The 26,596-nt window shown below is 46.0% G+C and overlaps 2 protein-coding genes across 3 annotated transcripts in view; one reads left to right on the top strand and one right to left on the bottom strand.

Moving 5' to 3' along the window:
• LOC119455579 (enhancer of polycomb homolog 1) overlaps nt 1-19,455 on the top strand; it is a 72,189-nt gene extending 52,734 nt beyond the window's left edge. Inside the window, exons 10-15 of the mRNA XM_037716980.2 lie at nt 4,440-4,526; nt 4,953-5,104; nt 5,988-6,116; nt 8,576-9,174; nt 16,006-16,207; nt 16,738-19,455. Of these exons, the coding sequence (XP_037572908.1) occupies nt 4,440-4,526; nt 4,953-5,104; nt 5,988-6,116; nt 8,576-9,174; nt 16,006-16,207; nt 16,738-16,819 (1,251 nt within the window). The 3' untranslated portion in view covers nt 16,820-19,455. The remainder of the gene's footprint in view (nt 1-4,439; nt 4,527-4,952; nt 5,105-5,987; nt 6,117-8,575; nt 9,175-16,005; nt 16,208-16,737) is intronic.
• The window catches only part of LOC119455578 (protein adenylyltransferase SelO, mitochondrial-like), a 31,833-nt gene continuing 21,278 nt past the window's right edge, over nt 16,042-26,596 (bottom strand). The window contains exon 11 of one of the 2 annotated variants that reach the window (XM_049668878.1): nt 16,042-16,178. The gene's annotated coding sequence lies outside the window, so the exon portion shown is untranslated. Of the gene's footprint in view, nt 16,179-25,560; nt 26,247-26,596 lie in introns of those variants that run through there. The other variant, XM_037716979.2, reaches the window with a different exon arrangement.

Raw genomic sequence — 26,596 nt, 5'->3', positions numbered from 1 at the left:
ACCTCGCTCGTTGACCGCGGAAACGAACTGTCAAAACGCTGGAGACGAAGCGCGCCTTCGTGCTAGCATGCCTCTCGCTTCAACGCGGCGAAAACACGGCGCGCGGCGGACTTTACCAGTCGCAGATTGCTTTCAAGATAGGGCCAAGCCTGATCGTATCGCCGGAGTGGATCGTCGCAGATTACGTCCTGTTTCGGTCCACTGAAACCGTTCCGCATTGCTTTGCTGGCGAAAATCCTCTCCTTCTGTTTGCGTCAGTCCCGCTCGCAAGTTTCGGATTCCCCGAACGCCCGTGATGCGGCCCGATTTCCGTCCGTCTCCGCACAGTTGATCACTTTCCTTTTAAATGCGGCATCATGATGAGCTCGGTACTTCATGCTGATAGATAGAGCAGACGCTGAGAACGTGAAGACAGACGGTAGACTATTGCCTAAGCACGTGTACTGCAGCACACGGAGGAAGCTTCCGCATGCTACGGTAGCTAGGCACGACGCGCGTGCGAGGCGGCCATTTTGAAATGCCGACGCAGAATTAGGGTCCTGTTGAAAGTGTGCGTTAGATTCGAGTAAATACAGTATTCGTTTAGAAAGCGGCACTATAGTGGCATCGCCCATTTGGTGCCATTACGATAACGCCACACCGCGCGCCGATGCTGCACCATACCGATACTACCGATACGACGCAGGTCAAAATGGCGACGTCGCTCGTGTACTTCAGCTGGCTACTGGCGCGGCTAGTAGCGGCTGCGGTACTGACTTTTCTAGATGGCGCTAACTATGCACCATATTTATCAGTTTCAGTTAAAAACTGGCGCATTTTTTAAAATCCTCGAATCTAAGCCGACCCTAGAGTTTCGTATGTGATTATTTGAAAAAAACTATCGGCCTAGATTCGAATAAATACGGTAAGTCTTTCATTCAATGAGCTTCCTTTAATTTGAATTCTATTCAATTCAAACAAATTCTGGGGTAAAAAAACGATGTACAGCGTTGGACCACCCTCGTTCAAATTTTTGGGCTCCTTTGAGTTAGAGTTATCTGTACAAATATTTTTTAATCGTTTTTTAATACTTCAAAATGTCAGCTGTGCACAACAAAACGTGAAATTGGAAATAAAGTACAATAAATTTCATCCCCGTGGGCATAATATAGGCATAAAACTTAAGTTACGTGGTGAGGCAGGATAAGTCACTCAGGGAGCCAGACTATATCAGCTATACAGCGATCATTCGCATTCTCCAAACAGTGCTGTGTGCGTAAATAAACTGCTTTTTTGCTCCTAATGCTTCATTCGTGCTCCTAATAAACAACACTTCATTGCGTGTAGTGTAATGACAGAAACTTGCTACTGGTTTGAATACTAGGATGTGAACATCTGTTTCTGCTAACTGTGAAAATTGCTGTTCTTTCTTTGAAACCTATTAGAAAAGTACAGTGTAGACCGCTTATAACGTAAGTCGCCGGAGTCTCGCATATCTGCACTATAAGCGGTACCGCACTATAACCCAAAACAACGATTTTCAAGCCCTGCACCTATGCAAAACGTGTAGACCAAGAATGTAGACGCGCTTGTACTATCACGCGCACATCGTGATTACGTTTTCGCCAGTGAGCTGGCAAAAACATAATCGCAATGTAGCCAGTGCTCTTCAAGCTCGACAGCTTTGCACAGAGTCAAAACGAAACTGTTTGCCGCATCCGCTGCGGAAAAAAACGTGTCCGCTATCGACGCGATTACGAACGGTGACTTTGCGGTGCTGAAGGCACGCGCCCAACGCACGCTCAGAGTCTGGACAAATTAACAACCATTTTCTATCTGCAACACCTGCAGTCGAAACCGCGGTCGCTATCTATGCGATCATCGATGGCGACTACGCTGTTTTTTAGGCACACGGCCGACACGCGTACCGAGTAAAAACGATACTAGTGTTCGCCGCAACCGCGGCCGCTATCGACGCGATCGTGGATGACTACTACGCAGTTAAGAAAGCCCGCGGCCAACGCGGTGTTATGCGCAGCGGTAAACGCAAGAATACAGGCTTTAAAGACACAAATAGGCTCAAAGTGTTCCAGCGTTGCGTACTCCGCCGCTTTGTTTTGGCTGGACGCTAGCGCCGTTCTTGCTCTTTTGCGTTGCTCTTTTGTGTCGCACATTTGCGGCGGTCCTCAAGCTCCGAAAGTAGTCCGAATTAACCGATGTGCAGCCAAATAAGTCCGAATTAACAAGAGTTTGATTGCATTGAATAATGCACACGCCGGCCGAGAGCACACACCTTGTTGAGAAGCGTGCTCGCTGCCGCCCTTGTCGGCGAGATTTTCCTGCGGAAGCCGCATTATAACCGGTATTTCGTCTCATGCGGCTGCACTGTAAGCAGTATGCGTATACATGGAGTGCTATGAGACAATTAACGGGAGTCTGAAAAGACCGTACTATATCCGGTCCTAAACTATAAACGGTTACGTTATAAGTGGTCTATACTGTATTCAATATTCAGTTTGCCTCTGGCACTATGGAATTCATATTCTATTCGGTCTCAAAAATTACTATTCACATACCATAAAAGTGATTACTAATAAAACACGTTGTGGGGCTAGTTGGTGCATAGCTTTCAAAAGATGAAGTGCCAGCAGTGACAGCACATTAGGAAGGATAGCGCCTGTCCTGTCTTTGTTCCTTCCTAATGTGCTGTCACTGCTGGCGCTTCATCTTTTGAAAGTGATTACTAAATCTGGCATGTGCAGATGGTTTCTGACATTTTTTTTTTTTTTTTACAATAGTTCATATTTAGCTTAAAGGGGAAAAGAAAGGCCCATTATGGTTAATTCTTTGTTCAGTTTGCAGTGTGTAGTTAGTGCTATCATGACAGAACAGTCATGATAAGGTACATGAAGTTTTGCTGAGGTACCTCACCTCGTGCTATGTCATAAACTTTGTCTGTAGATTACTTAAACAGTGTGTTAAATTTAGGTGACCTAACATTGCATCTTCAGTGGCTTGCATCCACCACATATACAGCATTGTTGACCGCCTTGATGCATGGCTGCACATACAGAGCACGTCAGTATAGTGCATCAAAAGTAAAAACACTTAAGAAAATAAGGATATATGAAACGTGTCATGTACATCTTCAAATCTTTCTGATTGGACCTGTGCTATTATCTTGAATAATCTGCGTAAAGGGTTTCAGCAAAATAAGTAGGAATGTAATAGGGTGGGTGTTTGCTCTCGGTGTCAGTATGTCGTCATTTATCGGGTTCACTCTTTCATTGTTGTTCACAATGTTTTACATCACGCATACTTTTGAAGTGGCTGGATAGTGGTTTTTAAAATGTGCTAGGCATGAAATACAGTCATCGTCCAATTTTTTGGACATCCTAGGGACGTTTTTGCAGCCCCTAGCAAGCCTGCAAAATTGGGCAGTCCGAAAAAAAAAAGATGCATGCCTGTAACTGCCCTCAAGGACTCAAATCGCCACAGCCACTTCCAATATAGCTTTAAAGGCTTGCCAGTACAATTATTAGGCAGCTCAATGCCCGTACTGTGACAGGAGATAGCAGGTGTGCTGCGTGTATAGTCAAGAAACACATCTTATGTTCTGTGTCAGTGTCCCCTTTGCGCTCTTGCTATGCTTCACTGCAATACATTGCTTATGCCTGACTGCGTAACACCCCTGTATTGCCGCAAAGCTGACTTACGAGAACCAGGATTATGCAGCGCTTTAGGGCCATATCTGTGCTTTCCACGTCTCAACGCCATTGGCGAGGATGATGAAGGCGGACTCGGTGCCATTACCGGCAGCAGTGAATCCTTTCAAATGAAAACACGGCACCAAACATCAGGAATCGTAATGGTGAATGTCGAAGCAGCCAGGCCTAATCACAGTACAAAATGACTTCTACATCTGCCAGCAAATAGGCGTGCGAGTGCGCTGGTTCAAGGCTGTGGGATAATCAAAATGGTGGCTGTGGTGACTTCAGTTAATGCCGTTTCGGACCTGCGGTCACGGCAAAAGAAATCAAACGACAAAGGGTTTCAGCGTACAAAATTTTAGACATCCTTATACATTGTCTCTATGGGGCTCGTGGCAGTGCCGCGAAAGCATCGTAATTATCAGGCATGTCTGAAAAATCCATCGTTAATTGTTGATGTTCTCATATCCGACATTCCGGGGGCTGTTCTCGCACAGAATACACATTCAGTAAATTTGACAAAACTCCCTGAAGAATTGAAAATTCGTAATTCGTTAGACAAAAGTTGTGTGCTTTTCATTATTTTGAAGTTGCAAGAAAATTGGTGAAACTACTAAATTTTCAGTTTACAGAATTAATTGGCACCTGAGGGGTATAATTATGGCTCATAATCATATGGAACACCACAGCACATATAACGTGATTATAATGGGGCCTTGCTTGCTTACGTGCTCTGCTGTTTGTGCTCAGGTCACATCGCCATCTGACAATGAAGATGAAAACGATCCGGATGGTCCTTATGCTTTCCGAAGAAAGAAGTACTGCAACTACCACGCTGTAAGTTTGTTATGCTCAGTGGCCTCCTCTCGCTTTTTCGTTAGGGCAAGAACTTGGCATTGGTGTGTTTCTTAAACAAATTGCCACTTATGTAATGCACAGCTTGTTTAAAGCATCATGAAAACAGTACTGTCACCACTTGTGCATTGGAGTGTGCCTACGTCAAAGAACTTGTCGCATGGTGATTGTCAGTGCTGTAATGTCGAAATGAGAACTAAATCAAGGCTTATGTTAACACTTCTTAACACGCACACTGCAGAGTCAGTATGTCAATGTAAAAGCTCGTGAAGCTTGTTAAGTTCAGTCTTTGGCTCTTAGAATGTAATGTAGTCCATCTCTACCAATAAAAAATAAGAAAAATGTACTATGCACCATTACTTGTCTTGGTATCCTGAGTACTTCATGTCACATCGTTTTCTTGTGCAGCCCCTTTTGGAGCGGCTCGGGAACTACCCCTGGTGTAGTCCTGACGAAGGAGGTGCGGGAGAGCGCAAGTACCGTTACTGCCTAACCACCTTGACTGTACCAAAGCCCCACTGCATCGGTTTCGCCCGCCGGAGGATAGGCAGAGGCGGCAGGTGAGGCAACTGCTGTCTTTGCACATTAGCTAGTTCAAAACAGTTTTGCAGTAGTATGCGATTGTGGGTTGTTTCAGCCACATTCTTGTCCACAAATACTTGGCTAAGTATTGCCAAGATTAGCCCTTTGACTTGACAGATGACAAATGAATAGAATCAAAAGAAAAGAAATAGTACAAAATACAACCCGAGTTTGTATCATACTAGATCATTTCTCAGAACTACAAGGCTATTGCAAACGCTTCATCCTGGTGTTCCGAGGCGTCTTTCTCGTGAGCAAGCACAGTAACCACTGTGGACTAACAGTGCTTATTGTCCCACCTTGTGACTGGCCACGGCAGCATAGAGTGGCTTCCATGCTATTGGAAACTCTAGAATCCGCTACTCGATTTGGCAACACTGTCCAAATAAAGATGGCTATGACATCCAGGTTCACGGAGGCTGTTTTACTTGTTGCTGTGGTCACATTTCTCTCTTGTGGTGTCGAATCGAGGTGCTTCATGGAAGCCCTCGATTGGGCAGTGATTTTTTTTTTTTTTTTTTCAGTTTCGGGCTTGTGCACGGCGGCATCACAATGATTTGAGAACTATGACGCATTCAGTGCATGTCATGATAGGACACCCTCTTTCGCTTCAAACCTGAACCTGGATCGGCTGTTTCTCGGCGCAATCGCTACATAGAAAGCGTTCACTTGGAGTCGCGAATTTTTTGCGTCTCGAGGCAGGATTTATGCCGTCTTGAAATGTCGCGCATATTTTACACAATGCACTTTGGTTGGAAGCTTTAAAGAAAATCTTGTGAAATTTATGTAAATCACAATTGGGTGTGGTGTTGCTCCTGCGAGTTGTCTCACAGGCCATCTTGTTCTTCCTTGGCTTTTCAGGATATTGCTGGATCGAGCATGGACTCCTTTGGATGACTACTGGCCAGACTTGGATGTAGCGCTAAACCAGTCTATGCCCAATGGCCTGCCCCCCAGCAATGACTTCCTGTCAGAAGTCAAGAATGAATGGTAAGGAATGCCTGGAGCTTGTGGCAAACCTCAGTGCTGTTTAAGCTGTGTAGTTTCATTGCGTGCTACTTTCAGGGTGGAATTCTGTTGAACGTGTGTTGTGTTAAATTCATATTGGTAGTTGTAAAATGGTTTTGTTGAGGAGACAAAATGTTCCCACTAGATGTTTGTGAAACAAAAACTGAATGTGTACAGCAAAGGTGTCATGAAAGCACGTGAAGCAAAGAAGAAAAAAGGAAATGTGACATGTTTGCAAATACAGCTCACAGGCTCCGGTCTACAACATCCCGCACTTAATAAGCAGCTTCACTAAAGCTTAGCCTCACGTAGATTCCAACATGTGCTCTCGAATGGGTATGTGCCACAGTGACACAAGAGGAGTAAAATCTCTAAATGTATTTTAATAAGTCACGTACACTTGAACCTCGTTATAACGAGACGGGATATAACAATATAATGGATATAATGACGTAAATGTAATTCCACTTTAAATTTCTTTAGAGATCCATCTATTTAAACCGCGTTTTAACAAAGTAAAATTGGTCTGCCAATGGATATAACTAACTGGATCCATCTCCGAAACCAAAAGTACCGACCGTTGTGCACCAAGAATATGCCTTTCCACAGGATTCTGCACTCATTCGGCATGGTAGTTCAAAATTCCCACGTTGAATACGCTGTCAAGCAGCACTGCTCTTTCTCACCGCTGTGCATAGCTGCACGCATGGTGGCCATGCTCGAGCAGCTCTTCTTTCTTATCTTATCCCACCTCTCGCTGCGCCGGTAGCTGACAAAGCTAGGCTGCCAGGCACACCCTCCAAGATCGCACTCTCGGAGACCGCGCGTAGCTGTGCCGGGCCACATATCAATGCGTGCTAGCTATTCCCGTTGACCGCATCGCTACAGTTGGTGTGAGTGAGCTCGCAATTCATTGTCAGCTTACAGAAGCATGAAGTGAACGTGTTTATGCTGGCGAGGTGGCTCTGGTGGACATGGGTAATGAGAAGTAGATATGCAGAAGAGTAAAAATCCGTCCGAGTGCATTTAGCAAACAGTCAAAAGTCAAGAATGGCAGCTTATTGATATCATTGAAATGAAAGGAGTTTAATCACTGTATACAGCACGTCAGTACAAAAAAAAAAAAAAACGGAATGTAGGTAATACATTGAGTTCGAGGAAAGGTTCCAAATGGCATAGTATTCAATACGGCTTACGAGGCCCGTTCTTGCTATCATGTGACCCTTCTTACTTTTTTTTCCATGGCTGCTCGACGATGTTCCATTGCCTACACTTTGTGACGAGTGGTCTCGTTGAAGTGCAGCTTGCACAAGCACCTCTCCTTGTGCAGAGTATGCACTTTCTGATGGTGCACACCAGGCAAGCCTCAAATCATCGAGGCTGTGCAGAGAGAAACGAAGAATGCTGTTTTAGCATGCGGAAAGAATGTTGGACACTGTCTACTAACAGGCAGCACTGAGGTAGCAATAACGTGAGGGACACTGTAAACAGCAGAGTACAGCTGAGCATGCACACAGCAGAGCATGCTGTCCAACATAGAAGGTTAAAGAAGGTTGGCTTTTATGCAAGTCACCTTAATAACTTTTCCTGGCTTGTTCTAACCTTTTTGAAGAAAACCTGGCAGGTGTTATGCAAAGCATACTAACAAGTTTCTTGAATGCCGTAAAGGAGTAGTCTATGAAATTCTTTTTAGCTGCGATAGCATTTATGTAGGGCCAGACAGGTCTTTGCATCAATTGCATGTGAATCAACTGGGCACAAAGAATCATTTACATATGAAGTGCCATTTAACCTTTCAATGCACCATCACGATTGCGAGCACACTGCTAAATGGCCATAAAGTGAAGTTCTGCTCAGCCGTAGGAATGAAGACGTGCATCTTATGGTTGAGGTGTGGCTTATCAGTAAATGTTGTAGCAGTTATCTACCAAAAAGAGGAATTGTCAAGCCTGAATCGATATCTGTTGAGTGTCTGCTTGCATGTCCATCGTTGATTGTTTGGCGCAACCTTTCCATGTGCATGTGCTGATAGTAGTTTGTGTGCCTTCATGCTTCTCTGCCACTGTGCAAACTTTCCGTTGATAGTGCTGTTTCCATTGTTTTCTTCTCGCACCCCCCCCCCCCCCTTCCCCCTTGTTGTGTCTGCGTTTTATATATCTGCCTTTTCACACGTTGAATCTCTACCTACTTGCTCTGATTTCCATCGTTTAACTTTTCCATCATGTTGATGCTGCAACCTTGGCCCATTTTCTGGTCGGCTTGTGCTCGTATTACTAGCCCGAAAGATATTGCCTGAGGCTGCTTGAGGGGGCTTGGTTTTTTTACCCCTTCAAAAATTTTGTTTCAGTTTAAGAGCCCAGTTCCGCGATGGCTGGCGCCGACAATGACGCCGGCCCCTCAGCTACGAGTGAGTGTGACACACGCTCGGGGTTGGTGTGCAGGTTGCACTTCCGGCCACAGCGCAACGGCAGTGGGCTGCTGCCTGAGCCATCGCGGCCAGAGCCCCTATCGGGTGGCCCCGTGGGCCCAGCTGCTACCGAAGCTGGGGCTGGTGCTGGCGGCAGTGGCAACCACCCGGGCGTCTCCACACCTGTAACCCCCAGTAGCGTGCCGTCCTCGTCGTCTGCTCCGACGACGGATTACGAGAGCTTCCAGAGCCACCAGGAGGAGTTGTTCGAAATGCAGAGAAAGCAGCTGGAGAGGTTAAAAGGTGTGACAACAGCGTCGGGAGCGAGTGATGGCGCGGTAGGGGGCTCCAGGCATCCTGGCACCGGCAGTGGGGCATCTTCAACAGCACCTACGCCGAGGAGTGCTGTGCCCAGCGGTTCATCGCACTCGACGCTGGATCCGGCCAGTGTTGAGTTTGCTGTCTCTGCGCTGCTGAGCACTACGGAGGTGTCTGGCATCCTGAACTCTTTGGTGTCCTCGCCATCGGTGACAACAGCAGCCACCCTAGGGGACGGAGCTGGGTCCACAGTCACAGCTGCGGCTCAGGCTAGGCTTGCAGTGGCAGCAGCCAATGGCCCTTCGACAGACGCAGGTGAGGGCACTTAACTGTACTACAGTATATACCACTTATAACGTAACCGCTTATAGTGCAGGACCGGATATAGTACTACGGTTTTTTCAGACTCCCGTTAATTTTCCCATAGAACTCCATATATACGCATACCGCTTACAGTGCAGCCGCGTGAGATGAAATACCGGTTATAATGCGGCTTCCGCGGGAAAATCTCGCCGACTAGGGCGGTAGCAAGCACGCTTCTCAACGAGGTGCGCCCACCGGTGGGAGAGGAGATCAATGAGGGCGATGCGGAGGAGGAGCATGAGAGGCGGAGCAAACAAACGAAAAAAAAAATGCACGTGTAGGTTGTCTAGGCGACAGAGAAAACTTGCTCTGCTGCTTATGGGCGGTGCATTTAGCACTGAACGCGGCTTTAGTTTCTGTGCACCCGTCTCGATGCGTGTCGTGAAGTGCAGATATCGCGCGAGCGACGCTGCCAATTTAAGCAGTGTTCTGCAAAATTAGTTTGGAGCTACAGTGAAACCTCGTTAATTCGACCCTCGTCAATTTGGACTCGTCCTCTAGTCCCGATCGGCGTATGCATTATTCAATGCAATCAAACTCTCGTTAATTCGGACTACTTTCGGAGCTCGGTGAGCGAGGAGCGCCGCAAATGTGCGACGCAAAAGAGCAAGAACGGCGCTAGCGTCCATCCGAAACGAAGCGGCGGAGTCCGCATCGCCACAGCCATCAGTTGAAATCGTACGTGAATGACAGCAACGCCGGAACGCTTCGAGCCTATTTGTGTCTTTAACGCCGGTATTCTTGCGTTTACCGCTGCGCATAACACCGCGTTGGCCGCAGGTTTTCGTAACTGCGTAGCCGTCATCCACGATCGCGTCGATAACGGCCGCGGTTTTCTCCGCAGCGGTTGCGGCGAACAGTAGTTCCTTTTTTACTCTGTATGCGCGTCGGCCGTGTGCCTAAAAAACTGCGTAGTCGCCATCGATGATCGCATTGATAGCGACCGCGATTTCGACTGCAGTTGTTGCAGCGAATGGTAGTTAATTTGTCGAGGCTCGGTGTGTGCGTCGGGCATGTGCCTTCAGCACCGCAAATTCGCCGTTCATAACGGCGTCGTTAGCGGTCACGGTTTTTTCTGCAGCGGTTGCGGCAAACAGTTGTTTCGTTTTGACTCGGTGCAAAGCTGTTGAGCTTGAAGAGCATCGGCTACATCGCGATTATGTTTTCGCCAGCTCACTGGCGAAAACGTAATCGTGATGTGCGCGCGTTAATACAAAGCGTTTCTACATGCTTGGTCTACATGTTTTGCATACGTGCAGGGCTTGAAAATTGTTGTTTTGGTTATAGTGCGGTACCGCTTATAGTGCAGATATTCGCGACTCCCGCGACTTACGTTATAAGCGGTCGACACTGTATATCACGGCAGCGCAAAATGCGAACAAGAATAAAGCAGTGTACCTTGCATTATTGATTACTTGAAACTGCAATGCATGATCAGGGTGTAACCATGTGTTAAATGCACTTTAGCCCCTATGCTAGGCATTCTTTAAACATTAGGCGCAGTAGTGTAACACGGTGAACTTGAATAGGGAAATGATTCCTGCTCTGTTTCTTGTTTCTTTTAATTCATGTTTAATTCATGCATGGTACTTTCGACTTCCATTAATTTGACTCCAGTGGACTAGATTTTTCAGTCAATTCGATTTCGACCAATGGTCCTGGCCAGCGTCTATGCATGAACGCAAAATGCACTCGCGAAATCGACCTATTTCTTTGTGATGCTCGAGTTGTAAAAAAGCCACAAATTGATCTTACCGTCGAAATTCATTTTTCTGGCCTGCCCCTGCCCAATAATTCAGACACTTTTGAGACCCCACCCATTTCTGAAAATATCAGTCGGCGACTGTTTTTTTTTACTTTCCGCACACGAACTGAAGAGCCAAAAAGCAACAATGCACGTGCGTTTGGTGCGGACAATGCACCGCTTCCTCGCTTGTCTGCGGGATTTTCTGGCATTCGCGTTATAACTGCTATTTCGTCTCGTGCGACTCCACTATGATAGGTAGGTATGCGTATAAATTGAATTCTGTGGGAAGATAACGGGAATCTGAAAAGACCACATTATATCCAGTCCTTATAAGTGGCCTGAGCTGTAAACCCGTGAGCAAAAGTATACGGACCACGGGAGCGCGTGCTATACTGCATCGGCGCACCATTTTTTAGCACGGCGCTTGCTGTCAAGACTAGCGCTCTAGCAACATTGCACATGCGCGTCGCATCATATCTGCCAGCATGTCACGTTGCCTTAATGAGGTATGCTGCTCGTCGACTAAACGTTCAGCGGGATGCCACCTGTGCCACTGCCTCTTCACCATCACATCTGCACCATTGTTTCAATGAGTGATTGCAGCGAAGCTGGCTTGTGCGTCCGTCGCACATCTCATTTTATCGGTTATTGTTTGCCTGCCTGCTCTACTGCCTTTTGGTGACTCGAGCTAAATGCCTTGTTTCTTACTGCGGCCTTATGTTATCGGAAGCAATTCTAATATTAGCTGCTGCTAATTCAAGCATGGTTCTCCAACTGGTGTCCTTTGTCATGCACAAGGATTGCAGCAATTTATCGTCACTTTATTCTGCGAAAGTAGTAGCAGCACTGTCGACAGCAAATATTGGAAGCGCTTCCAGTAACACAATGTCGTAGTAAGAAGCAAGTCATTCTGGCTGAGGCATCAAAAGGCATGAGAGTAGGCAGTAGGCCAAACAATAACTGAAGAAATTGGAATGCACGGTAGACGCACGAGCTAGCTTTGCCACACCCACTCCATGAAACGGCGGCACAGATATCACGGAGCAGAGGAAGCGGCACGGGATATTGAACGTTTAGTCAGCAAGGAGCATATGTCGTCAAGGAAAACAATATGACATGCCGTCAGATATGATGGAATGCGCATGTGCACCGGCGCTCGACTGCCACTCGCGACAGCAGGTGCTGCGCTGGAAGGTGGCGCATAGATGCAGTTTGGCATGTGCTCCTGTGGTCCGTATACTTTTGCTCACGGGTCTACATACGAGATGCTGCCGTCTCTTCTGTCGCGGCTTGTTTTGCTTGCTTGTTCACTACGCATCTCATCATCCTCGTCGGCATTCCCCTTTGCCGCTCTCCCCTCGGCCCGCCCACCTCATTGAGAATTGCGCTCACTGCCTCGCTTGTGATTTTGCAGCAGTCTCATTTCGTTTCGTAGCAGCCGGTATTTCTTTTGCGTGGCTGCACTAGGTATGTGTATACATGGAGTTCTATGGGAGGGTAAACGGGAGTCAGAAAAGAGCAAGTTATAGCTGGTTTTGCGTTATAAGCGGTTACATTTTAACTGGTTTGTCAACGACTGATTTTCCAGATGCCCGATTTTTCGGACGTGCCCGATAATTCAAACGCCTTCGCAGCACCGACACGTACCCTATAAAGTCAACGTATAAGAACGTCCGAAATTTTGGACGCAAAATACCTTTGCGGTCCGATTTTCCGGACTTTTTGTCATGACAGCAGGTCCGAAACAGCATTAATCAAAGCCACCACCACCACCATTTCGATTATCTCGCCGCCTCGAAACGGCACTCTCGCACGCAGATCCGCTAGCAGCCGTAGCCACCACTGTAGCAACGCTAGGCCTACCTGCTTCAACATTCGCTACCAAGCTTCTTCCTGTTCTATGCCGTGTTTTTCAGTGAAAGAATTCGCTGCTGTCAGCAGTGGCTGCTACTCCGCCTTTGTAATCCTCGCCAATGGCTTCGAAGCTCAAAAACCACAACGTGTTGCATAATGCCAGTTCCCGAAAGTCAGCTTCGCCTAAATACAGCAGTGTAGCATACCAGAGTGGGAAGGGGCAATGGTCACGGGTCACAGTATGTATTCCTTAATTATACACACGTGCACCCACCATCTCCTATCACAGTATGAGCACCGATACGCCTAATAAGTGTATTGGCAGGCCTCTAGAGCTTTTTGAGATACGCCTGTGGCGATTTGAGCCCTTGGTGGCAGTAAAAGGCATGCATTCATTTTTTTCGGACTGCCTGATTTTTCCTATGTTTTCGCGGCCCCTAGGAAGTCCAAAAAATCGGACGTTGACTGCTTGTGGACATAAGCTTATGTCAAGTCACATATTATTCGTGCAAATTTGTGCGTGTAGTTTGTAAGTACTGTGCTTTGGGCCCCAAGTGCATTCATTCATTCATTTTATTTCGGAATTTTGGTATATCTATAGCATGCACAAAATGCTTGGGGAACAGACTAAGGGTCACAAAAGGCTTGACGGGGTCTGTACCTGATAATTGCACTTTGACAGGGGAAAAAGGTGTTCGTATGTAACAAGCATACGATGTGTGAAATATTTATTTATTTATTTATTCAAAATACCCCTAAAGGCCCTCAAAGAGGGTATTACATAGGGCGAGTAGGAGGCAGTACAGAATATTTACACAATAAAAGTTAACAAAAAAGCTCGATAACAAGTTAAGGACCGCACAAAGAGCGTTGGAACGAGACATGTTCGGCCTAACATTGAGAGACAGGAAGACAGCGGTGTGGATCAGAGAGCAAACGGGGATAGCCGATATTCTAATTGACATTAAGAAAAAAAATGGAGCTGGGCAGGCCATGTAATGCGTAGTATGGATAACCGGTGGACCATTAGAGTTATAGAATGGATACCAAGAGAAGGGAAGCGCAGTCGAGGACGGCAGAAAACAAGGGGGTTGATGAAGTTCGGAAATTTGCAGGTGCAAGTTGGAATCAGCTAGCGCAAGACAGGGGTAACTGGAGATCGCAGGGAGAGGCCTTCGTCCTGCAGTGGACATAATTATATGCTGCTGATGATGATAAACAAAAAATGGAATTATAAACAGTGCATTATTAACAACGGGGGAAGGGGGGATAGGAAAAAAGCAATACACACAAAACCATAACATATTTTGGATTAGAATAATAAATACTAATATAATACTATATAATACTAGAATATAATACTAAAAGTTAGAAACTAACACTAAAAAGGAAATACTTTTTTTTTCTGCATCACATCAAAATTTATCAAAACTTGGAGAAACTTGGCAGTACAAAATCAAAACTTAGCAGTAGCAGCACTACAGAAAACAGTGCTGGTCATTTAAAAGAGTAGGCAGTGGATATCCGATCATTTGTTGGCTACATTGCACCACAGTGTAGCCGCTAGTCACAGAAATATGTCACTCGGCCCATTCGATGGTAAATAGATTCAGATCTGAAACACCGCATAATAATTATGTAATTTTTTGTGACATAAAGGTATGGGACCCAATGTTGCATCAAATTACATGACACATCACATACCTCTGACTATAATTCATATATGATGTGTCACACAGTTTTTTCCTTTGCGAATGCAAGCAGTTACAAGTCAGTCTAGCCTTCGTAGTGTTGCCTGCAATGTATAGTGTACAGGAGTATTGCATACGCTGATTAGTACAAGGGATTTTCTTTCTTTCTTTCTTTCTTTCTTTCTTTCTTTCTTTTCTGCTGATGACAAATTTTAGTGCACACACTGCACTGCCCCACTCATGGCACTTATTTGCATGCAGTTTGCATTGAACATGACAGTGATAGGATAAAAGATCAACAAATCAGTGGTCCCTCACAGGGATCCCGAAACTGGGGATGCATTTTGTAATGATTTTTGTTGCCTTTCATCATTGACTCGCATGAATCTGTGCTCTCACTAAAAGTGTGTTCGAGTAGCACCTCCCCTTAATCATTGTAACACCCCCCCTTCCCATCCTTCACTGCTACAGAGCTATTAATTGCCCATCTGTTTTTACTCTCACACTGCCATACACAGTTATGTAATCGTTGTAGTGTTGCAATAACTGCACCCAGAACTTTAAAATGAAATTATGCTGAAAATATTATTACAGTCAATGTAGCCGCATTAGTAGTTTGGTGCATATATACGCTTCACATCTAAGCTTAACAGTGAGAAGGCTAAAAAGACCGTCTTCCTGTGAAGAGAGTGAGGTCAAGTCTAGCTCATCGATATTTAGAAATAACCATGGCCACAATTTGCCTCGTTATCCATCCGTGCGTGCTTGAGTGTATAGTAGGCTCATTTTTTAAACTTGAGCAGATTATGTTTTCTAAAGGGATTTTTTTTGCAGGCATGAAAAGTAAAAGAAAATAAATTCAGTGGCAATTTAGAGATAAATGCGAGAGAAATGCGTGAGCATTACATCACACTTACTGCCTCTTCGAGGAGCAGACTGGAAGTGACAGTAGTCCGGAGCAGACAACTGTCAGTCGCACTTTCCACGCACACACGCGCAAATGCGCTCGCTTTTCTAAACTCTCCCATCCCCACTATACTTCTACCATGGGTCGTCCATCTTCCCACGCTTCACACACACACACACACTTTTTTTCCATTTTGACACTCCTAATGCTAACGAAATAAAAAAACCCAGAAACTAGGTTTAAGAGCCGCAGCCCTACTTGTGCTCAACTTCATGAAGAAAAAAGGAACACATTCATTCTTCAGCCACATGAGCCTAGGGTACAATGTGTGCTTGATTTTATTTCCCCATTATATAACATCGGGGACCATTAACTTCTGCTGTTTAGTGTTGCATGCATGTGTTTAAGGACGGTCAAGAACACGGGGTTCCCTCCTCACTTTCCGAAGAAGAGTATGGCTTCTTGAGGCAGCAAAATTTGGGAGCTCCTGTAGGCTAGGCTTGAATCATGACGTCAAAATGAAGACATCAGGACGGTCAAGCTTCTGTTCCCAAGACTGACTGGTTTTGTGCTCTTGGTCACAGCTCGGGCAGCCAGCGAAGGGGATGTGCTGCGGACAACGCCCAAGCAGCAGCCCGGAGGCCAAGTGGCTCCGGATGCTGGTGCAGAAGCTGACTCGCATGTAATGGCCGCACTGCCACCCGTGGAGCTCGGGAACAAGCTGCCAGCATCACTCACAGACCTCCGGTATTCCATCCTGGAACAGAATGGAAACGAAGGGAACAAGTAGGTTTGCCTTGCCCTCTTCTTACATTAAACAAGCCTTGTCTATGTTTTTTAATCTTGAGCACAGTCGATGTACTCGTGAACATTCATTTCTGGCTGTGGAGGGCATGGCTACAGATGCAGAGCTTGTTCACAACATATTGCTCTTTCAACTGTCAAGTAGACCAGACGAGTTAACCACCAGTTTTGTTTTCTTTGACGTTCATAGTCTGGTAACTTTCGTGAAGGCGGCTACAGTTAAATCACTGTTGCAAACTGTTAGCTCAGTTTGTCGTGTGCGAGGTGCGGTGAGTTGTGGGCAAGCACGCAAATTTCACTGTTGTATACGTATAACAAACCAATTACAAGTTAATTACTATACTAATTAAATTAACTCAAATAGCCTATTATTATTTTTGTATGTACTCTCACTGGCCAGGTATAAAGGTGATCAAGTTGTTCAAATTTTTTTATGTAGAATGGCCTTTCTTGTGTTAAAGTTCGAGCTTTGCCTCCGTTCATAACCAGAACTTGACTTTGGCACGTCGCAGGGCACGCCACGAGCTGAGCAGCAGCAACCTGGGTCGAGTCAAGTTGGAGCCAGACGGGGCTTTGCCCATGGATGTGACCTGACAGCCGCCCCACTGCTTTCTGGAGTCCCGCCGAGTTTCCCGTTGCCATGTTGTGGCACCGACGGCTGCTGTTGCCGCCGAAGGCACACGGCCACTGCCAGCGCAGGCCGCATCTCCCCTGCTCAGCCGTTGGGACTGGCAGTGCGGTGCTTCTGGGAGAAGTGCTCAGACCAGGCCTGCTGCTCGCCCTATCTGGGTGGGATCACGCCCTCGTCGCCACCTCTGTTTGGCTGGCCGCCGGAAAAAAACCTTCATGTTCTGCTCAACTGACGCACGTTGTGACAGCTGTGACCTCCTGTTTGTTACCATTTGTCGTTGGTTGTCGGCACCGAGAAAGATAAAAGAGCAGAGAGAGTGGGTGCGCACTGTCTGAGGCGCTGCTGCTACTGCTGCCTCTGTCTGTTGGCTTTCCCTCTCCTGTTCCAGCTTGCTTTTTCCCACTGGCAGTTTTTTTGTTGTTACTAGGCCTTGGAGTGCGATTTAGCAGTTCGCCAGCTTGACCTGCGCATTCAACCTAAGAAAAAAAATGTCTTCTTCTTTAACCCCTTTTGTGTAAGACACTAGAGAGGCTGCTTACACAGTTCTGTACATGGCTGACACAGGTAACCTTTGTGGCTACTCACCGTGTGTGCTTCTAAACGTGCTTCGTCATAGTGTAAATTTCAGCCGAGAATTACATCAGTCTTTTTGGCTACCAGTGGGAAAAGTAAACTGCCCTTATGAAGAAAGCATACAGCCCTTTATAATGTGTCAGTGCTGGAAGCATTGTTACATAGATAAGTTGATCAAAGTTAATTTCAGATGTGTAGTCCCCCCCCCCCCCCCTCTTTTTTCTATTTCCCTCCTAAATAAAATACCCCGGGACAAACAACAGTTGAAAGAGGTAAAGGGCTCTGTGCAAAATGCTGTTTCTGGTAGCTGTGGTACTGGCTGTGTTGATGTCACTGGTGCAGATGCTGTACCAAGCATTGCAGAAGTGTTGTTCAAGAGTGTACAATTGTAAAAGCAAAAAAACAAAAAAAAAAATGAGAGAAAAAAAAGGAAAGCTGTGCAAGTGCAGTATAATTATGTTTTGGGGCAAAATATTGAAAGGGTAGGTCTTGCTTTGGAAGGAAACGGAAGAAGACAAGTACAGCAACAATTTCTTCTTCTCAGTTTTTTTTTTTCTTTTTTTTTTACATATTTTTCAAGAACTGTTGTGCACTCGTGTTTGAAATTTCTTTTCCTGCCCTTTTAGGGTGCGCAATGGCGACGGCCACATCCATGGCTTGGTTCTGTAGCTGTGATAATACCTCATAAACAGGGACTTCTGTATGGGAAGGGTTCCTTTTTTTTTTCGTGTTTTATTTCAGGGGCTCGGGGAAGGGGAAAGAGCAGAGAGGAGACACGTGATTGAGCTTGCGAGCTCTTTCATCTCGTTGTACAATGTGCTCTTGACAATGTGTGTGCGTGCGTGTGTGCGTGTGTATACACCCATTGTGTAACTAATGGCAGTGCTAGTTTGTGGATTCATATGTCAAGTCTGAGTGTGGCGGCGCTAATGTGCTGGTGTGTGTGTATGTGTGCGTGCGTTGATGAATGCATGTGTGTGTTAGCTTGCATTGGCACATTTTCAAAATGAAATGAAAAAAAAAAAACAAGCAAACAAGAGGCCTGATTTAAAACTGCAAGTTTATAATGTTTGAAACTAAGGGCACCGCGCTATTTGGTGCGTTTTTTAGATTCACGGCAAAGTGGTCAAACATGATTTTTGTGTCAGACCGCCAAAGTTGTTGTGCATTCAAACCACAACTGGGTCACGCTAAATGCCCTGTGTGTACTTTGAAAACGATTTATTGTGCTCCTGTAATCTTTGGACACAGCTGCGCGAGAAACCTGTTTTTGCAAAACATGATTCGAACCCTACCCTTTGCAGAGTTGCACAAAATAACAACTTGAACCGCGGTGTTTATCATGTCCAGCACGAGGTCAAAGTTCTTAGCACGCAACAACTGCATTTGAGTCTTGATTGAAATCATTGCAAGGAGGCTTGTTTTCTCCCTGGAAGTGCTTGTGCGACAGCTTGTAAATTAGCAATCTCAGGGGTCTATCTGTCTCTCTATCTCTGGGCTGTGTCGTTATACACTTTGTGTCTGCCAACTGCCCTGGAATTTGCCAGCTGTTCCATGTGTGTGTATTGGCTCAATGGCAGTACCATTTGTGTCGTGGCGTGTCACTCGCGCATTCACTTTAAGCCCGCTAGGACAGTAGGAGAAACGTGTTCACGAAATCACAAGTAAAAAAGCACCTGCACAAGGCAAACGTATATGCAGGTGCCTTGATTTATGTAAAATGGTAGCTCGGTATGAATGTACATTCATGCGCGTTGCCAGAAGCAGCATGAGAGCTAAGGCATTTCGAAGTACAACACTGTGTCGTTGAGAGTGTGGCATTGATTGTTTTTTGGCATGAGTGTATTCATGTAAATAGATTTTTTTTTCTTCCACTGTGGAGCTGTGACCTTGAAGAGGGTTTTGTTGCTCTTCGACTCTGTATATATTTTGTATTTACGTTGAAGGATGAAATCGTGAGGGGCAAAAAAAAAATCTTCATATATCATTTGTAAATAAGCATGGTAGCCCTCATGGGATTAAAGATAACAGCCTCAGAACAATGTTCTCGTTCTTCGTTTTTTTGAAAGTGGCATGTACTATCGCGTACAATTGAAATGCGAACAATTTAGAGCCAACTATACTATAGCAAGCCTTCTTTCGTTTCTGATTTCGCCACTTTGTGTAATGTCAACATGACTCTGGCTATAAGTAGTACCATCTGTGGCAACCATATAAGTAACATTGTGAGGTCGTGCTCTTGAGTCTCTCTCTCTTTTTTTTTTTTGGCTTGTGTGAAAGGCATTTCACTTTGCAATTTATTGTTCGCATTTCATTTGCCCTAGATGGTAAACTTCACAAAAATGTTAAGGCCAGGCGGCCATTGTCAGCAACAGCTCACTGGCCTTTGCTTTCTTGTGATAAGCTGTACATGATCAAAAATGCTGTGCACTGTTGTTGTAGGCACACTTGCTGTAGGTGCTCAGTGACTACAATATTTTACAGTTGAGCATAAAATCACTCAGCAGCAGAGTGTATCACCACGGATCTCTAAAATTTCCTTTGTGAGCACACTTTTTCTTGTAGACAAGGCAAAGTGTCATGGCTCCCATGACAGCAGGTGTGGGCTTCTCATATTTGTTGTCACTGATGTGTTCCTTCCACAAATGCTTCCTGCTTCACCAGCCAAGTGCATATACAGTGGAATCTCGATGATACAATCACGGCTAATACGAATTTCCGGATGATACGAATTTTTCTGAGGTCCCGGCCGAGCCCTCTCTGTAATCTGTCAATGTCTAGAGCATGTCCACTTACGAAGTGTGCAGATGAAATCTGTCTAGAGGAATTCCAATTTGTATGGCTTGTAGCAGCGAAGCCAACCAAGACGTGAATTCACCATAGCGCTTTGCAGAGACGTCTCAAAACTGTTGGATTTCACCTTTGTGTGAGTACCAACAGGCTCTAAAGTTAACCTCGATATAACGAAGTCGGTAAAATCGGCAATTCGCTTTGTTGTATCGAAATTTCGCTATAACGAAATTTGACCTTTTATGCAAATAAGTAGTCACCGATATATTTTTCTCACACAGAAGGAGCTGCAAGAATTTGTTTTTTCAGGCAATTGGAAAAAGCAAATTTGAATGATAAAAAAAATCATTTTGTTGAATTTGATAGACGGCAACGAAAGATACGGTTTCATGCTGTGTCAACTATATCATCGGCGGTACGAAACAAGGCCAGCCACTCTTTCGCATCCACTCTGCCCCCATGGCTGATAGTAGACAGTTTTAGTTTAGCGTGGTTACCGGAATAGCGGGCGTACCGGAATAGCGGGATCGAAGTGCGCATGCGCAGAACGCTAACCGACCCATACCGTTTACCGTGCGCACGCTATTTCTCAGAGTTAACGTTACCGTGTTAGCGTGGTGTACGTAGTGTACGTAAAACATGGCGGCGGTCCCGGTCGCCCGCTTCGAACTGAATTTGGCGTTGTTTTTGTAGAATTCACTTCGTTCGTAGCAAATGACTGCGTAAACGGCTTTTGCTTAGTCTCATGCCGCTTCGCCGAGAGAGTGTTATGGCTAATCTTGAGGAATTTTCGAGATCGCTTCTCATTTCGAACGCGCCTAAGCCTAACGAGAGAAATTTTTTTCTGAGATGCGAGCGCCATCTGTCGCTAAAGTCGGAAAATAGGCGCGACGACGGCATATGGCCTCTGAGATGGGAGGATGTCGGAGGCTATGGTAGACAGCTTGTACTGCTTGTCTGTTTCGTTGCAGATCGACGGACATGTGAAGTAAAAATACAACGCGCTCCTGGCTTCCATTGCGCTGCCTATCGTACTTTCCGGACGCACACACACATAGAATTAGGTGCCCTGTGTATGCGAAATTCAAAGCGTAATGGAATAGCGTCCCGCACGGAAACTACGCTATCACGCTATACTAAAACTCTCTTTCTGCAAAGTTCGTTTGCGGAACGGTAACGCTATTTCCCGTAACCCCGCTATTACGCTAACGCTAAACTAAAACTGTCTAGTGTCGCCCACAGTGGGACAACGCTATCATGAAAAGCACCGGCAGTGGGGAAGTAATGCTTCGTCTGCCTCTTGCTCCCATTAACTGCTTGTGTGCTAATATTTCGAACCTATATGCAACGCCTCTCCGAAACTCTAGATTGCACAATCTTCAGTACTAAACGCGTGGGAAGACAGTGCACATGATGCCATGCCATATAAGCACACCAACGTTTTGCAGATTACCTCTGAAACAGGGTACGCGGGCTGCAGCTGCGCTGACAGCCATGTGCGCCATGGCCGGGCTAGAAAAAGAGAAGCTTGGCAATGTACCCCCTTTCCCTTTGCTCCCACGGGAAGACCGCGCTTATCAGGCCACCATTCTTCTCGGCTCACCCTCGCAAGCTTTCACTCGCACCCAAAAGGGCGCAGGCCGCAAAAGGATCTTGTCGCACTTGGACTTTACACTGAACATGACAATGGTCCGCCTCGGCGTCGATCTTGGTTGAGCTGCGCGTGATTTGAGAGGCGCATTTGCAGCAGCCACTTCTTAGTGGTTAGCTGGCAACTTGCAATTAGTTAGCTGGCAACTCTGTACGAGGCTTCAATTTCATGAACTGGCAACAAATAGGGAGTGTTGGCAAGTACCTCATTTTAAATCTTGAAAATCGGAGGTAGTGTGCCAGTTGCACACGTTGTCTGCCTAGGCGCTACTTAAAGGCTGCTTGTAGGAAAATTGGACAGTTATCAACCCAGCAGCTTTCCGAAGGTTGCTTCAGTAGTATATATAGTACTACTCATTTGTAACCAAATTTGCCAAGATAAAATTGTCATGTGCGACTTGTCATGTGCGAATAGCATATACACTCGTTCAAATGCTCTCACTTTTTCACAATTTTGACGAAGTGCGGTGCTTGCACAGGGACAGGTCATTTGGGTCTAATTTTTCTGGTCATTCGTAATCCCAGTGATCTCTTTCTACCAAAAGAAGAGAAGGTGTAATTGTATTCATAATGCATTATTTCTTGACACATATACGCCATGACTGTCGCTGTTGCCGCTACTCAGGCTCAGTTCAGCACCACACTTGTGGACACGGTCGTTTATGTAATTCATGGCGTTACATACGGCTGTGACTTTAAAGCTTTTCACAAAAATGTTCACAAAAGTGCCCAAAGATGCCACACGCTCGGAATCCAAAAGCAGATGAGCTTTAGTTTTTCTTTCATTTTGAACTTTTGGTTGTCAAGTTAGGGATGCAGCTCTTACTCGAGCATTGCCGTCCTCTTTTGTCACTGCCATGAAGGATCATGTTGTGGTACTATTTTGTTTCACTTACCTGAGGCGTTACAACACATCCTGCATTGTCACCAGAGGCTGAAGCAGATGCCACGAATGTCTATTACTCATGTTGCTCAATTGGGTAGAAGAGATACTAGGAGATGCTACAGTATATACTGATCACATTGATTGCTCAGCGGAAGGCATTAAGCCCAAGTATGGCTAGCAGGCATTGACACTTGCAGGGGTGGGACTCCTGCGCCAATTGCGCATTTTTGATACAGATGCAAATTCCTGCACCAAACTGCGCCAAACAGAAAATTGACCGAAATTGCGCCACGCTGCACCAGAACGGCTTTGGTAGTGGTCACGAACAGCAAGCGGAGTGCAGCCATTCACATTACGCACACCGCGTGACGGCACCTCCCGCAGAGTATCTTGTTATTTTCGGGGTTATAACACTAAACTTTCAGCGCTTCCGGCAAGTGGCAGGCGTGCACGCAGCCACTGCCGGATGTTGTCGCTGCTGTCGGAACGGCTAGGGCGGCTGTGTTTAGAGTGTACTAGAATAAGGTTTAGTGGGCCAAGCGGCGCAGCGCTCCCTATAGCTGAGGTGCAAAAGAAGAAGTTCGCTGAGAGCACTGCGAGCAAACTAGATATTTTGGAGGCACACACAGCACGTGAAGCCGGCGGGCGTCTGTGTCCCCAAGGCCGGTATAAAATAAAGCTATTCCAATCTGTTTTTATGCCCATATGGGCAAGGCGTGAGCCATTTTGACCAATCACGAAGTGCTAAAGGCAGATTTGGAATGAAACGTCACAGTATCGCCCGAAAGCCGAAGCAAGGATAGTATTTTTATTGGCTGTATAAACTTGTAAACATGTGTTCACTCACTAAATTAACAAGCATGGTGTCACGTGCACACAAGCAAACATGAACACATCTTTATCGATTACCGCAGAAACTCGCTGTGAAAACGCTGGAGTGAGAAAGCGCGGGACCAGCAGCAAGCAAATTCACCTTTGTGCTGCCTTGCTTCGACGCGAACTAAGCGGCGAAAAACAGCGCACACGAAGCTATCAGCACTCGCACTATGTCCCTATCGCAGATCGCTCTCAAGATAGGGCCTGCGCGGCCGCGCCATACGCAGCGGCCGCCGAAATAGAACGACCCCCCGGTGCCTTGCGCGCGATGGAAGACGGCGCTTTGTCCCCGCTGTTGCGAAGTCCGAGGTCCGAGTGGCCACGCAGGTTCCATGGGTGGTGTTGTGCCAAGTGCCGAGAGAAGGAGATATCCAGTGAGATCAGAAAACTGTTTTATATACACAGTACGTACATGTTGGTATTTTACAAGAAGGGCTCCATGATATTGGAGCCGTCTACATGCTAGCATCTTTGCATGTTCTCCAGTTTACATCTCCGAGTATCCATCACAATACTCAAGTCCCGCTGTTTTATCCCCTTCCGTTTCCCTCTTTCACTCGATGAGGGAATGCACTTTATTTCTTCTTAGCCAATGACCAGTTCGCCATATCCCGCCCATGAACTGCCATCGTTTCCCGCTGGGCTCCGCCTCCAATCTTGCTTGATCGCACACAGGCAACGGTTGACACCTTTGCAACCAAACGTTGATGTCGTTCCCACGGGAATGCTTGACGCTGGCCCCTTGCAAGAATTGTCGCCTCTCCATGGCGGTCAGTTCGTGGAAGCCACCACTTCCAGGGAGGGCAGTGGCTGTTGTCTCGGAAGGGGCTCCATGTTGGCGCGTCACAGTCGGCACCGGGCCTCGTTGTAGTTTGGGCGGGCGCTGGTGCTTCACGGAAACACACCACGAGCGACGTTGCCGTTTCAGCTACGCACGAGGCTGATGACCCATTGCAGTCTGGGGACTAATTGCTCATCCATCAGTCCCAGGTGACTGACGGTGACACTTCCCGGCCACGAGAAACGACAAGCGTGAAGAGCACTTGATATGTTCACGTCTGTCGATGAGGCCTCCTTTGTCCCGAAGGACCGCCAGACACAACACCGTTTTCCTCCCTCGCGCGCACGAGATTGAGCCGCCACCGTCGGCTTACCCTCAAGCTTTCACTTGTACATACAACGTACGGCGCGCGGCGATGATGTTATCACCCTTGTACTTTGTATGGAACATCACGGCGACGCTAGAAATGCGCCTGGAGTGTCCATATAATTGCTATCGCAACAAAAACAGATTAGAATAGTTTTACATTATACCAGTCAAGGGTAGATTGCGGCTCTCTTGGTCTGCGGTGACATATGGTGACACAGAAATTGTTACAGCATCGATTAGACCGCATAATTTGAGAACATTTTCCGCTATCGTCATGAGTGTAGGCGCGGAAATATATAGTTTGATCGTCCGTTGGTGCAACCGACGAAAAAGCATGCGCCGAGCCGCCGCTCGACCCACTGTTCCATATTATAGTACGCTATAGCTACAAGGTGCGCTTCTACTACGAGCTTCATATTAGTTTATTCTGTGTTTCGTCGTGGTTTCCAAGTGCGCTGTCGTATTCCATTATTCCACCAAAAATCAGATTGGCCTGCTCCAAACTGCTATTTTGTCTGCTCCAAACTGCTCCAAAACACATTTTGACCTGCTCCAGAAATTGTGCCAAAATGACTTTGGACAGTCCCACCCCTGCACTTGCCTACACCCAAGAGAAGCATTGAAAAATGCTTATCAGTTTCATTATTCCATATTTAACAATAAGAACCAGAAGCTAATAGTCAATGTATCTATGCACTGGTAGCTTTATCCAAATGCAACATTCCAGTGACCCCTGTTACATGTAATGTGTGAAGGACATGAACATGACGAAAGTGTGTCTAATTTCACATTTGATGGTAAAGGAGTAAGATATCTTTATTTTGAATTTGCAAACTCCGTATAACACCCAGTGATGCAACAGTCAGCAAAAGTGTTAAGAACATGCTACATACACTACTTTTGTTCATTATGATGAAACCTACCTAAAGCTTAACTTAACACAGTGACAACCAATGTACTATTGTCTTTGTGTATCAAAGGTTGCTGCGTAAAGTGTAGTAGCATTTCCGTGCATCACAGGAGGACTCTAGAGACAAATTTCAGCATAGTACATAGTATACACAGCAATTGTGCAGTGCTTGTCCCGAAATGCAGCCTCTGTAACTCTAAACAAATTGCATATTTGTACACAAACATGCAAAACATGCACATGACAACGTTGACACGGCTTTGAACTGTAATCTCTCCTAAGCAACGACTGAAAATTCTGCTACATGTATTAATGTTGCCTTCCCTTCAGAGAAAATTCACATCATTAAGTCGGTCAAAATTTTCGCCAACCATACGGAATGTGTTGCCGGCACATCTTTTTGATGTCACACTTTATAGCTTGTTAACAGGAACTGGTATCGATGCTTGCTATTACAGAAGGTCTCTTTTGCAAGTGAGAGTGAAAGCATTACAGCTTTCCTTTCTTTCTTCCTCTTCCAAAAACTCTAGTAATGAGCTCTTGCCAAGGAAAACACTGCAAGAAAAAGTGAGAATATAGTACCTGTAAAAAGGCGGCAGTAGTGACGTGCAAGAACCATATTTCACATCCCACAAGGCAGGGACATATTCACTAAAGGCAGTCACTAGGCAAAAGGAAGCACTTGTGAAATCTGCAAAAAGTGACGTGTCCAATACCACATTCCATGCTTAACGCCTTAAGCGGACAGTGCACCTACAGACACATGACGTGCTCGCCGCGTTGAAAAGCACGATTCAAAGGGGACACATTTTTATTCAAGCAGAATACGTGCTACCATGTCTCGGAAAAAATAGTGATGGGGGTGATATGTCTGTTTTCCAGATGGCATCACTTTGCTTATGTAG

This window comes from Dermacentor silvarum, chromosome 6 (genome assembly GCF_013339745.2).
Source record: "Dermacentor silvarum isolate Dsil-2018 chromosome 6, BIME_Dsil_1.4, whole genome shotgun sequence".
Taxonomy (NCBI): domain Eukaryota; kingdom Metazoa; phylum Arthropoda; class Arachnida; order Ixodida; family Ixodidae; genus Dermacentor; species Dermacentor silvarum.
This window is presented reverse-complemented; position numbering and strand designations above follow the sequence as displayed.